The following is a 12,768-nucleotide window of genomic DNA, read 5'->3' on the forward strand; positions in this document are numbered from 1 at the left end:
GATATGCAGATGACACTACCCCTATGGCAGAAAGTGAAGAGGAACTCAAAAGCCTCTTGATGAAAGTGAGAGAGGAGAGTGAAAAGGTTGGCTTGAAGCTCAACATTCAGCAAACAAAGATCATGGCATCTGGTCCCATCCCTTCATGGGAAATAGATGGAAAAACAGTGGAAACAGTGTCAGACTTTATTTTTTTGGGCTCCAAAATCACTGCAGATGCTGATTGCAGCCATGAAATTAAAAGACGCTTACTCCTTGGAAGGAAAGTTATGACCAACCTTGATAGTATATTCAAAAGCAGAGACATTACTTTGCCAACAAATGTCCGTCTAGTCAAGGCTATGATTTTTCCCGTGGTCATGTATGGATGTGAGAATTGGACTGTGAAGAAAGCTGATTGCCGCAGAATTGATGCTTTTGAACTGTGGTGTTGGAGAAGACTCTTGAGAGGCCCTTGGACTGCAAGGAGATCCAACCAGTCCATTCTAAAGGAGATCAATCCTGGGTGTTCATTGGAAGGACTGATGCTAAAGCTGAAACTCCAATACTTTGGCCACCTCATGCGACGAGTTGACTCACTGGAAAAGACTCTGATGCTGGGAAAGGTTGGGGGCGGGAGGAGAAGGGGATGACAGCGAATGAGATGGCTGGATGGCATCACCGACTCTGTGGACATGAGTTTGAGTGAACTCCGGGAGTTGGTGATGGACAGGGAGGTCTGGCGTGCTGTGATTCATGGGGTCGCGGAGAGTCGGACACGGCTGAGCGACTGAACTGAACTGAACTACTAATTAATTTCTGACTCTGACAGAACTGAAACGTCTCTCCATACTGACAAATACATTAAGTCATCTATTAACTTCTTTATTCTTTTTCTATTTTCTTTTGGGAGACAACCCTCCCCCTACCAAACTGATTGGTTGCTAGACTCTAGGTCCATGCATACCAGTTTATCTTAGACATGAAGAATTCTTCTTAATTTGTTCCTTCATTTTGATATAATACACCCTCTACTGGCTTTCTAGTAAAGTGTGCAGGACAGCTAAAATTTCTGAGATCTTGCATGTTTGAAACTGTCTTTTTTTTCTATCTTACAACTGACTGATAGTTTGACTTTACAAATTAGGGAATATTCCTTCAGTCACTGAAGGCATCATTCTAACATCTTCCAGTTCCCCATGCTGTTGCTGAGAAGTCATTCCGATTACCACCGCTATGAATGTGACCCATTTTGTCTTCATGGAAGCCTTTCAAGTCTCTGTCTTTCACATTAGAAATTATTTCTACAATGTCTAGTGATCCATGGCTGTCTGTTCATTTTCAAAAGAAAAATGGTAAGAAGTCAAATGGACGCTCTATGTAAGAGGGAGAAGTTTATCAATGGTCAGCCCATGTCTAGAGAACAGATCGTGACTTGTGCTTCAGGGGACTGCCAATGATCAGTATACCTATTTCTCCTAGTTCAATCAGTCTTCCAAGAGAGAAATCACCCATCCTAAGTCACATAAGAGAGGCTGCAAGCATTCTGGGAGTCAAGCAAGATAAGTCTACTGACACTCCCAACATTTAGTATGTATGCACTCACTGTTGTCAGTATGGGATCTCATTTGTGCCCATAGCTGTACCTGCAGCCCCTAACTCTGATGGAGTCTCTCTACAGCTGTGCTATCCAATACAGTAGTCACTAGCCACATGTGGCTATTTAATCTAAATAAAACTAAAAATGCACTTCTTCAATCACACTATATACTTTCAAGAGCTCAACAGCCACTTGTGGCTACCATATAGGACAGTACAAATACAGAACATTTCCATCATTACAGAAAGTTCTAATAGACAGAGCTGCTCTAAAGAGTAAACTCCAGGCTTACGCTGAGGGAAGGAATGATTCTCATTTCGCTGATGAGCTGAGGAAGAGAATCTGAGAGAATCCACCTACTCCTCAGAGTAAACCCTAGGTTTCTGCTAAAGCAAGGGAGGGGAAGTCACATAGCTGCAGACCTAAGGGCAAAATCAGTGCAAATTTAGACCTGTATTGTTGAATATATTAACAATTAGTCATGTAAAACTATTGAAATTTCAATTAATCAAAATAAAATTAAATTGAAAATTTTGTTCCTTAGTCACACGAGCCATATATCAAATACTCAATAGCAATAGAAGAAAACAATAGAATGGGAAAGACTAGAGATCTCTTCAAGAAAATGAGAGATACCAAGGGAACATTTCATGCACAGATGGGCTCGATAAAGGACAGAAATGTTAAGGACCTAACAGAAGCAGAAGATATTAAGAAAAGGTGGCAAGAATACACAAAAGAACAATACAAAAAAGATCTTAGTGACCCAGATAACCACAGCGGTGTGATCACTCACCTACAGCCAGATATCCTGCGGTGCAAAGTCAAGTGGGCCTTAGGAAGCATCACTATAAACAAAGCTAGTGAAGGTGATGGGATTCCAGCTAAGCCATTTCAAATCCTAAAAGATGATGCTGTGAAAGTGCTGCACTCAATATGCCAGTAAATTTGGAAAACTCAGCAGTGGCCACAAGACTGGAAAAGGTCACTTTTCATTCCAATCCCAAAGAAAGGCAATGCCAAAGAATGTTCAAACTATGGCACAACTGCAAGCCTCTCACACACTAGCAAAGTAATGCTCAAAATTCTCCAAGCCAGGCTTCAACAGTATATGAACTGAGAACTTCCAGATGTTCAAAGCTGGATTTAGAAAAGGCAGAGGAACCAGAGATCAAATTGCCAACATCCGTTGGATCATAGAAAAAGCAAGAAAGTTCCAGAAAAACATCTACTTCTGCTTCATTGACTATGCTAAAGCCTTTGACTGTGTGGATCACAACAACTGTAGAACATTCCTAAAGATATGGGAATACCAGACCACCTGACCTGCCTCCTGACAAACTTCTATGCAGGTCAAGAAGCAACAGTTAGAAATGGATATGAAACAGTGAAGTGGTTCCAAATTGAAAAAGGAATACATCAAGGCTGTATATTGTCACCCTGCATATTTCACTTACATATAGAGTACATCACGAAAAATGCCGGGCTGGAGGAAGCACAAGCTGGAATCAAGATTGCTGGGAGAAATATCAATAGCCTCAGACATGCAGAAGACACCACCGTTATGGCAGAAAGTGAAAAGGAATTGAAGATATTGATGAAAGTGAGAGAGGAGAGTGAAAAAGCTGGCTTCAAAGAAACTGATCAAAGTGAAAGAGGAGAGTGAAAAAGCTGGCTTCAAACTCAACATTCAAAGAACTAAAATAATGGCATCTGGTCCCATCACTTCAAGGCAAATAGATGGGGAAACAATGGAAATAGTGACAGACTTTACTTTCTTGGGCTCCAAAATCCTTGCAGATGGTGACTGCAGCCATGAAATTAAGACACTTGCTCCTTGGAAGAAAAGCTATGACAAACCTAGACTGCATATTGCAGAGAAGGCAATGGTACCCGACTCCAGTACTCTTGCCTGGAAAATCCCACGAACAGAGGAGCCTGGTGGGCTGCAGTCCATGGGGTTGCTACGAGTCGGACACGGCTGAACAACTTCACATTCATTTTTCACTTTCATGCATTGGAGAAGGACATGGCAACCCATTCCAGTGTCCTTGCCTGAAGAATCCCAGGGATTAGGGAGTCTGGTGGGCTGCCGTCTGTGGGATCGCACAGAGTCGGACACGACTGAAGCGACTTAGCAGCAGCAGCAGCAGACAGCGTATTGAAAAGGAGAGACATTACTTTAGTGACAAAGGTCCGTCTAGTCAAATCTATGGTTTTTCTAGTAATCATGTGTAAATGTGAGAGCTGGACCATAAAGAAGTTCAGCTCAGTTCAGTTCAGTCAGTTGTGTCCAACTCTTTGCGACCCCATGGACTGCAGCATGCCAGGCTTCCCTGTCCATCAACGACTCCTGGAGCTTGCTCAAACTCATGTCCATTGAGTTGGAGATGCCATCCAACCATCTCATCCTCTGTCATCCCCTTCTCCTCCTGACTTCAATCATTCCCAGCATCACGGTCTTTTCAAATGAGTCAGCTCTTCGCATCAGGTGGTCAAAGTATTGGAGCTTCAGCTTCAACATCAGTCCTTCCAATGAACACCCAGGACTGATCTCCTTTAGGATGAACTGGTTGGATCTCCTTGCAGTCCAAGGGACTCTCAAGAGTCTTCTCCAACACCACACTGCAAAACCATCAATTCCTCTGCGCTCAGCTTTCTTTATAGTCTAACTCTCACATCCGTACATGACTACTGGAAAAACCATAGCCTTGACTAGACAGACCTTTGTGGACAAAGTAATGTCTCTGCTTTTTAATATGCTGTCTAGGTTGGTCATAACTTTCCTTCCAAGGAGTAAGCGTCTTTTAATTTCATGGCTGCAGTCACCATCTGCAGTGATTTTAGAGCCCCCCAAAATAAAGTCATCCACTGTTTTCACTATTTCCCCATCTATTTGTCATGATGGGACCAGAAGCCATGATCTTCGTTTTCTGAATGTTGAGCTTTAAGCCAACATTTTCACTCTCCTCTTTCATCAAGAGGCTCTTTAGTTCTTTTCACTTGCTGCCATAAGGGTGGTGTCATCTGTATATCTGAGGTTATTGATATTTCTCCCTGCAATCTTGATTCTAGCTTGTGCTTCATCCATCCCAGCGTTCCTCATGATGTACTCTGCATATAAGTTAAATAGGCAGGGTCACAATATATAGCCTTGATGTACTCCTTTCCTGATTTGGAACCACTCTGTTGTTCCATGTCCAGTTCTAACTGTTGCTTCCTGACCTGCATACAGATTTCTCAAGAGACAGGTCAGGTGGTCTGGTATTCCCATCTTTCAGAATTTTCCACAATTTGTTGTGATCCACACAGTCAAAGGCTTTGGCATAGTCAGTAAAGCAGAAGTAGATGATTTTCTGGAACTCTCTTGCTTGTTCAATGATCCAATGGATGCTGGCAATTTGATCTCTTGTTCCTCTACCTTTTCTAAATTCAGCTTGAACATCTGGAAGTTCATGGCATAAAGAAGGCTGAGCGCCAAAGAATTGATGCTTTTGAATTGTGGTGCTGGAGAAGACTCTTGAGAGTCCCTTGGACAGCAAGGTGATCAAACCAGTCAATCCTAAATTAAATAAATCCTGAATATTCTTTGGAAGGACTGATGCTGAAGCTGAAGCTCCTATACATGGCTACCTGATGTGAAGAGTGAACTCATTGGAAAAGACCCTGATGCTTGGAAAGACTAAAGGCAACAGGAGAAGTGGACAAAAGTAGATGAGATGTTTGGATGGCAACACCGACTCAATGGACATGAGCTTGAGCAAGCTCTGGGAGATGGTGAAAGACAGTGAAGCCTGGCATGCTGCAGTCCATCGGGTCACAGAGAGTCTGACATGACTGAGCAAATGAACAATAGTATTGGACATCACAGATTATACAACATTTCCATTATTTTGAAAGTTCTGTTCAATAGCAGAGCCTTAGATATTCTACAGTCCTTCATGTTTTCAGTATTTCATCCCTCTATTTAGTTACATGTTTCACTCAATAATCACCAAAGAAACACCCGAGCCATTCCCAGATTTAACACAGTAAAATCAACTCGCTTCTTGTTGCCTTCTCCCATAGCAGACACAAGTTTTGGGTTTCCCCATCCTGCTATGGTAGCTACTAGCAGGATTCCAGCCAGCTTTTAGTATTTGAATTTAGAAAAAAGGCACTCGTTTGCAATGAGTGGAATGCACCTTTGTAGGAAAAGAGAAAAAAAAGGCAACTCTTCTGGATGTATACAAACCTAGTGCCAAGGCACAGGCTGGCATTTCACTACCATGTGCCTCCTCAATCAGATACTCTTGTCCAGTATAAGTGGAGATCCTAGTTACCACTATTTCATCTATTTTCTATTTTCCAAAATTCTCTTGCCATCTCTCCCCTGCTGTCCTCTTCTCTCTCAATCTTTGTCTTCATGGGTTTATAGTTTAGTGTACTCCTTTACTATCATTTTAGTGGATTCCACATGAATTTAATTCTCAAACTAAAAGTCAATCCAGTCAGTCCCAAAGGAAATCAACCCTGAATATTCATTGGAAGGACTGATACTGAAGCTGAAGCTCCAAAACTCTGGCCACCTGATGTGAAGAGCCAACTCATTGGAAAAGACCCTGATGCTGGGAAAGATTGAAGGCAGGAGGAGAAGAGGGCAACAGAGGATGAGATGGTTGGATGGCATCACCGATTCAATGGACATGAATGAGCAAACTCTGGGAGACAGTAAGGGACAGGGAAGCCTGGCATGCTTCAAACCATGGGGTTGCAAAGAGTCAGACATGACTGAGTTACTGAACAAAAAAGTAGAAATTAATACTTTTCAACTTGAATTTTTCTTTCTGTTATGATTCCACCTATTGGTGCTAAAAATGTATTCCAATCACACAACAAATCTCAAGTAAATATATACCCAAATAGGACAGAGGAAGATGGAATCCTTAGTCTATCCTTTTAAAATTACACAAACAACAAAAATTATCAGTTCACAAGTAGAAAGTTGGTATCTGGGTTATCCAAATCCTATTCTCTAGAAATGAAGCTAAACCTCCTACCAAAGTGAAAAAGCCAGTTCCCAGAAAAAACACTTTTGACAGTAATACCTCAAAAACAAACTGACTCCTAATTCTGGTGCTTTTGTATTTACCAGAAACATGTAATTCTACATAAAAATAAAAGAAGCAAGTATCATTGTTTTAAATTACAAACCTGTGCTGGTGGTACTTGCAAAGGATTGTTATCCAAAATTATTACTTGTAAATGATGCAGCTTCCTGTAACAAACTGGAATTTCGGTCACTTTATTACAAGAGAAATCCAGCTTGACTAAGGGAAGATCTCCTAATTCTGTTCAGAAACAAAAATAATTTAATTAAATTCTATATAGTTATTCTCTTATTCATGTGAGTAAGAACAGTGAGTATCTTACCATCTGGTAATGCCTGAAGATTATTTCTTCTTATATTTAGCTCTCTAAGTGATTGTAATTTTCCCATTTGTTGGGGAAGAACCTGAATCTCATTGCAGCTAATATCCTAAGGAAAAAAGAAAATAAAATTATAACAAACTAATGGAGAAACAGAGATATATTTCTACTTTTTAATTAAAGCACATGGCTAATAGCTAGCAAGTCACCTCCAATGTCATTTCTCTAAATATGGATTATCAGGCAGATTTATATTTATATTACATCATGAAATCAATCCAGTACAATTAACATAAATTTTTTCGTGTGTAAAAGTGTGAGGTTATAACTAAGTAATACATAAGTCAGCATTTTGAAAATTTCAACTAAAGACCACTCTTACCAACTAAAACCAGAAGGTGCTCTTCATTCATAGGTAAAATGAAAGAGAACTATCAATCACTGGGATAATTTGTCAATTATAGTAGTTGTTTGGGCTTCCCTGGTGACTCAGACAGTAAAGAATCTGCCTGCAATGCGGGAGATCTGGGTTTGATCCCTGGGTTGGGAAGACTCCCTGGAGGAGCACATGGCAACCCACTCCAGTATTCTTGCCTGGAAAATCCCCATGGACAGAGGAGCCTGGTGGGCTACAGTCCATGAGGTCTCAAAGAGTCTGACTTGACTGAGCGACTAAGCACAAAAAGTAGTTGTTTTGAGATACCTCATTGGGCAGGAGGTGAGAAAGTCAAGGATTTACAGATGTGAGCTGGAGAATCAAAGTCCATGGTTAGAATCGATTTAACAAAAACTGTTTCTATGAGGGATTCAGTTCAGTTCAGTTCAGTCGCTCAGTTGTGTCCGACTCTGCGACCCCATGAATCACAGCACGCCAGGCCTCCCTGTCCATCACCAACTCCCGGAGTTCACTCAAACTCATGGCCATCGAGTTGGTGATGCCATCCAGCCATCTCATTCGCTGTCGTCCCCGTCTCCTCCCACCCCCAATCCCTCCTAGCATCAGACTCTTTTCCAGTGAGTCAACTCGTCGCATGAGGTGGCCAAAGTCTTGGAGCTTCAGCTTTAGCATCAGTCCTTCCAATGAACACCCAGGATTGATCTCCTTTAGAATGGACTGGTTGGATCTCCTTGCAATACAGGGGACTCTCAAGAGTCTTCTCCAGCACCACAGTTCAAAAGCATCAATTCTTCGGCGATCAGCTTTCTTCACAGTCCAACTCTCACATCCATACATGACCACGGGAAAAACCATAGCCTTGACTAGGCAGACCTTGGTTGGCAAACTAACGTCTCTGCTTTTTAATATGCTATCTGCTGCTGCTGCTGCGTCACTTCAGTCGTGTCCGACTCTGTGTGACCCCAGACAGAAGCGCACCAGGCTCCCCCTTCCCTGGGGTTCTCCAGGCAAGAACACTGGAGTGGGTTGCCATTTCCTTCTCCAATGTGTGAAAGTGAAAAGTGAAAGTAAAGTCGCTCAGTGGTGTCTGACCCTTAGCGACCCCACGGACTGCAGCCTACCAGGCTCCTCCATCCATGGGATTTTCTAGGCAAGAGTACTTATGCTATCTAGGTTGGTCATAACTTTCCTTCCAAGGAGTGTCTTTTAATTTCCTGGCTGCAGTCAGCATCTGCAGTGATTTTGAAGCCCAAATAAATAAAGTCTGACACTGGCTCACATAATAACCCAAAGACATTCTAAGAGATCTCGTCAGAACTGCCTCATGGTTACGTTAAAACGCAAACCTCAATTTAAAGGTAAACAACACCATATTTCCATAATAATAGAAAGGAACAGCTTAAGTTATTAAACTGTGCAGTCCTCTCCCCCTTTCTTATTATCACATCAACAGAAAGGGAAGAAGAATCTGCAAGACCTCAGGCAGAAGTCATTCTAGACACACTGCAAATGAAATTCATATTCTACTGCTGCTACTGCTGCTAAGTCACTTCAGTCGTGTCCAACTCTGTGTGACCCCAAAGACGGAAGCCCACCAGGCTCCCCCATCCCTGGGATTCTCCAGGCAAGAACACTGGAGTGGGTTGCCATTTCCTTCTCCAATGTGTGAAAGTGAAGTCGCTCAGTCGTGTCCGACCCTTAGCGACCCCACAGACTACAGCCAACCAGGCTCCTCCATCCATGGGATTTTCTAGGCAATAGTACTGGAGTGGCTTGCCATTGCCTTCTCCGATCTGTCCCCAATTTCCAACTTTGACTGGAAATGACATTTAGCTTGGAAGGAAAGGCATGGCACATACATGTATTGTTTTATCAAAAGTAAAAAAGGCAGGAGGGTAAATTCAAAAGAAGAATATTGTTGTTTAGTCACTGAGTCATGTCCAACTTTTTTGCGACCCCATGGACTGTAGCCTGTCCCTGGGATTTCCCAGGTAAGAATACTGGAATGAGTAGCCATCCCCTTCTTCAGGGGATCTTTCCAACCCAGAGATCAAACCCTCATCTCCTGCATTGGCAAGTGGATTGACCACTGAGTCATCGGGGAAGCCCCTAAAGAATATTAAATAATATCTAATCATCTAACCTATAGATTTAAAAATGTATCTACATGCTTCTTTCAAATGTATCTACATGCCATCTTCATTCAACAACAACTACTTATCAAATACGAACTATTTGCTAGGCACTGTTTTAGGTGCTGGGGACGTAGCAATGAGTAAAACAAAAAGTCCTGCCCTCATAGCTCCTTATGGATACTGCATTATAGCAAAGGGAGTAGATTACACAATATGCTAGAAGTGCTATGGAGGCAAAAAACAGAGCAGGGTAAAGGAAAATGGTAGTGTTAGCAATATTGGGGAAGGATAGGAATTTAGATTGTTTCATAGTTAGTATTTGAGCATTATTATCAGAAATGAGAGTATGAGTCATGCCAATACATAAGAAAGGAATATTCCAGACAGAAGGAACAATAAATGTAAAAGCTCTTAAGCAAAGCATATGTAACATATACTAAGAACAGCAATGAATCCAGTATAGCTAGAGAAAAGTGGGCAAGGGGAAAACTAGGATGGAGGGAAAAGTTTTGGCTTTTACTCAGAAATGTGACCAGGTACCAGAAACTTTTAAACAGAGGCATGACACAATCTAACTTAGGTTTTGACAAAGATCACCTTAGCTATTGTGTTGAGGATAGTCCAAATGATGGATAAGAAAACTTCGGAAAAACATCCATTAAAGTAGATACTATGACTCCCTCCGAAAGGTGCCTAATACTGAAGATGTCCATACAAAAAATTAATAAAAATTTGACAGGCAGCTGCCACTTCATAGAATAAACAAACCCAGCACAGGATACTGAACTACTCACCAATGGGTACTCTACAAAATAGTCAGCTGGGATTTGAAGGCTTGAGAGTATTTCCTAGATCTAATGACAGACTTCACTATAGCTGGTTATGACATTCCTAGGATATACCATCCTGGGAAAACATTCCAATGACAGGTAATATCCACAAATTAATTCTATGATGTAAATTGTCAATTAAAAAATAAAATGATCAATTAGCCACCCTAATGCAACCTATCCACTGTTACTGATTTTGAAAGTTGAAAGCGCAATAATTTTACGGTGCTAGTAAAATAATGATTAATATGTTTTAATATTCTGTTTAAATAAAAATACTACACTAAATCTCAAAATCCTAAATATTTTTGAAATTTCATTTATCCAAAAACTATCTCATGTAATATAATTTAAAACATAGGTTCAAAAACGGAAAGAAAAAGAAAGAAAAAAGAAATTACAGAGCCATAGAATCTTTTTAGAAAAATATTTATTTATTTGGTTGCATCCAGTCTTATCTGCAGACACAGGATCTTTGTTGCATCATGCAGGATCTTCCCTTGCAGCTCTCCGGCTCTCTAGTGGCAAGTGGGCTTAGATGCTCGATGGCATGTGGGATCTTAGTTCCCTGATCAAGGATGGAACCTGCATCCCTTGCATTGTGAGGTGAATTCTTAACCACTGGACCATCAGGGAGTCTCAGAGTCATAGAATATTAAAGGAGAATGTACATAAAATCTTTAAAAACATTAACAGTGTGCACGTCAAAGAAAGTAATGAACCCCTTGTATTATGAATTTGTTAGATCACATCTGGCATCTTCTGTTCATTTCTGAGTGTTACGTTAAAAGAGACTATAATAAAAGGGAGCATTTTCAGGATAGAAATAGCTAAAAATAAAAGGCAATAAAAAATAGAAATATAGAAACTAAAAAAAAAAAGAATAAAGGTAATAAAAATATTTAAGCAACAGAAAAACAGGTCTTAGAGTTTGGTAAAATGGAGAGTACACACACAACAAATTATAAATAGGTGAAGGGAAGAAAAGTTATCATTATCTATACTTCTTCACATGATAGTCTCAAGACCAATGGATAAAAGTGATGGGGCATGTATCTTAGTTCAAAATAAGAAAGTTAACAAATTTTGCAAAAGAGAATTAAGGCTGCCTCAGATACACAAACACAAAAATTTGTCCACCATTGAAAATATACAACTAGATGTGTCAGGGATTCCTGCATTAGGAAGTGGTTTTATCTGATTACTTACAAGAATTCTTACAATATTAAAATTCTGTGGTTCTACAACATAACAAGACTAAACTCAAGGAAGTTGTGAGCTAAAATCAGACATAAGCAAGGATGTCTCGAAATATCACTAAAGAGAACTTAGGCATATACCAAGCTTTTTTTTTTTTTAATTAGAGTGAAATTACATAAAGATATGTGTTATGCACATTACATTACATACAAAGATATGTGTTATGCACATTAAAAACTATTTTACTCACCAATTCCATTAAATCTTTTAACTTCCCGATTTCTTCTGGAATGGATACCAGTTTATTATTACTGAGGACCAAAACTTTAAGGGGAAGATCGAATAGGTATTTTGGCAATGTTGATAAAAGATTTCGACTGAAAAGGATAAGAAAGTCTCATTATGACAAATAAGTCTGAAATGAAGTATGCTGAAAAAGAACAAATCACTTCAAAAGTAAGAATTTTTCACTAAATAACAACTATTATTTAATTAATGCTTACTTTGTAACAGGCTAATATCTTTACATGCACTGTCTCATTAAATCCTCATATTAACCTGACAAGACAGGTGGTATTATCTGCATTATACAAATAAAATTAAAGGTCAAATTTAGTTAAGTCACTTGTCCAGGCACAAGCCTGCACTGTGACCTGTAATATTGTCCTACACATCACCAGCTCTCAAAACTCAGAATTTTTCTGAGCTACAGAAAATTCTAACTCAGAATTCTCAAACTTCTTCTGAGCTAAAGAACTGCCAGAACCTTGCTCTCTGGTATAATTTCACTATATTCAATACCTCTACACCACTCACTAGGGGAAGGCTCCAAGGATAAATTTGCATGCACTGTGTTCAAATTTATGAAAGAATGAATATAATTATACCTTTAAAAATATGTAGTAACCTTAACCCATTCTCTTTTGTTGGAGGTTTATGGTAGAACAGTCTACTAGCACCTTCGTTTCAGCCCATAGTTGATACAACATCCCTGTCTCTGCTGATATATTTAAATATAAGGACAACTAACATTTGTTACTATGCAGCAGGCCATGTTCACAGCACCTCACATGAATTAACTTGACTAACCCTCACAACAACCTACATCAGGAAAATAGATACTATCATAATGCGCATTTTACCAATGAAGAAAAAGTCTAAAAGAGATTAAGTAAACTGCTCAAAGTCACAGAGCTGGTAAGTGAGAGAACCAGGATT

General features: G+C 40.0%; 1 protein-coding gene across 3 annotated transcripts in view; it reads right to left on the minus strand.

Annotated features, from left to right (window-relative positions):
* Positions 1-12,768, minus strand: part of LRCH2 (leucine rich repeats and calponin homology domain containing 2) — a 106,211-nt gene that overhangs the window by 54,312 nt on the left and 39,131 nt on the right. For all 3 annotated transcript variants that reach the window (XM_055393465.2, XM_055393464.2, XM_088833781.1), the window contains exons 3-5: positions 11,801-11,927; positions 6,992-7,097; positions 6,773-6,909 (exon numbers count right to left, since the gene is read on the minus strand). In XM_055393465.2, coding sequence (XP_055249440.2) covers positions 6,773-6,909; positions 6,992-7,097; positions 11,801-11,927 — 370 coding nt within the window. The remainder of the gene's footprint in view (positions 1-6,772; positions 6,910-6,991; positions 7,098-11,800; positions 11,928-12,768) is intronic.

Source organism: Moschus berezovskii, chromosome X (assembly GCF_049115385.1).
Source record: "Moschus berezovskii isolate FMDL1 chromosome X, NW_MosBer_1.0, whole genome shotgun sequence".
Taxonomy (NCBI): domain Eukaryota; kingdom Metazoa; phylum Chordata; class Mammalia; order Artiodactyla; family Moschidae; genus Moschus; species Moschus berezovskii.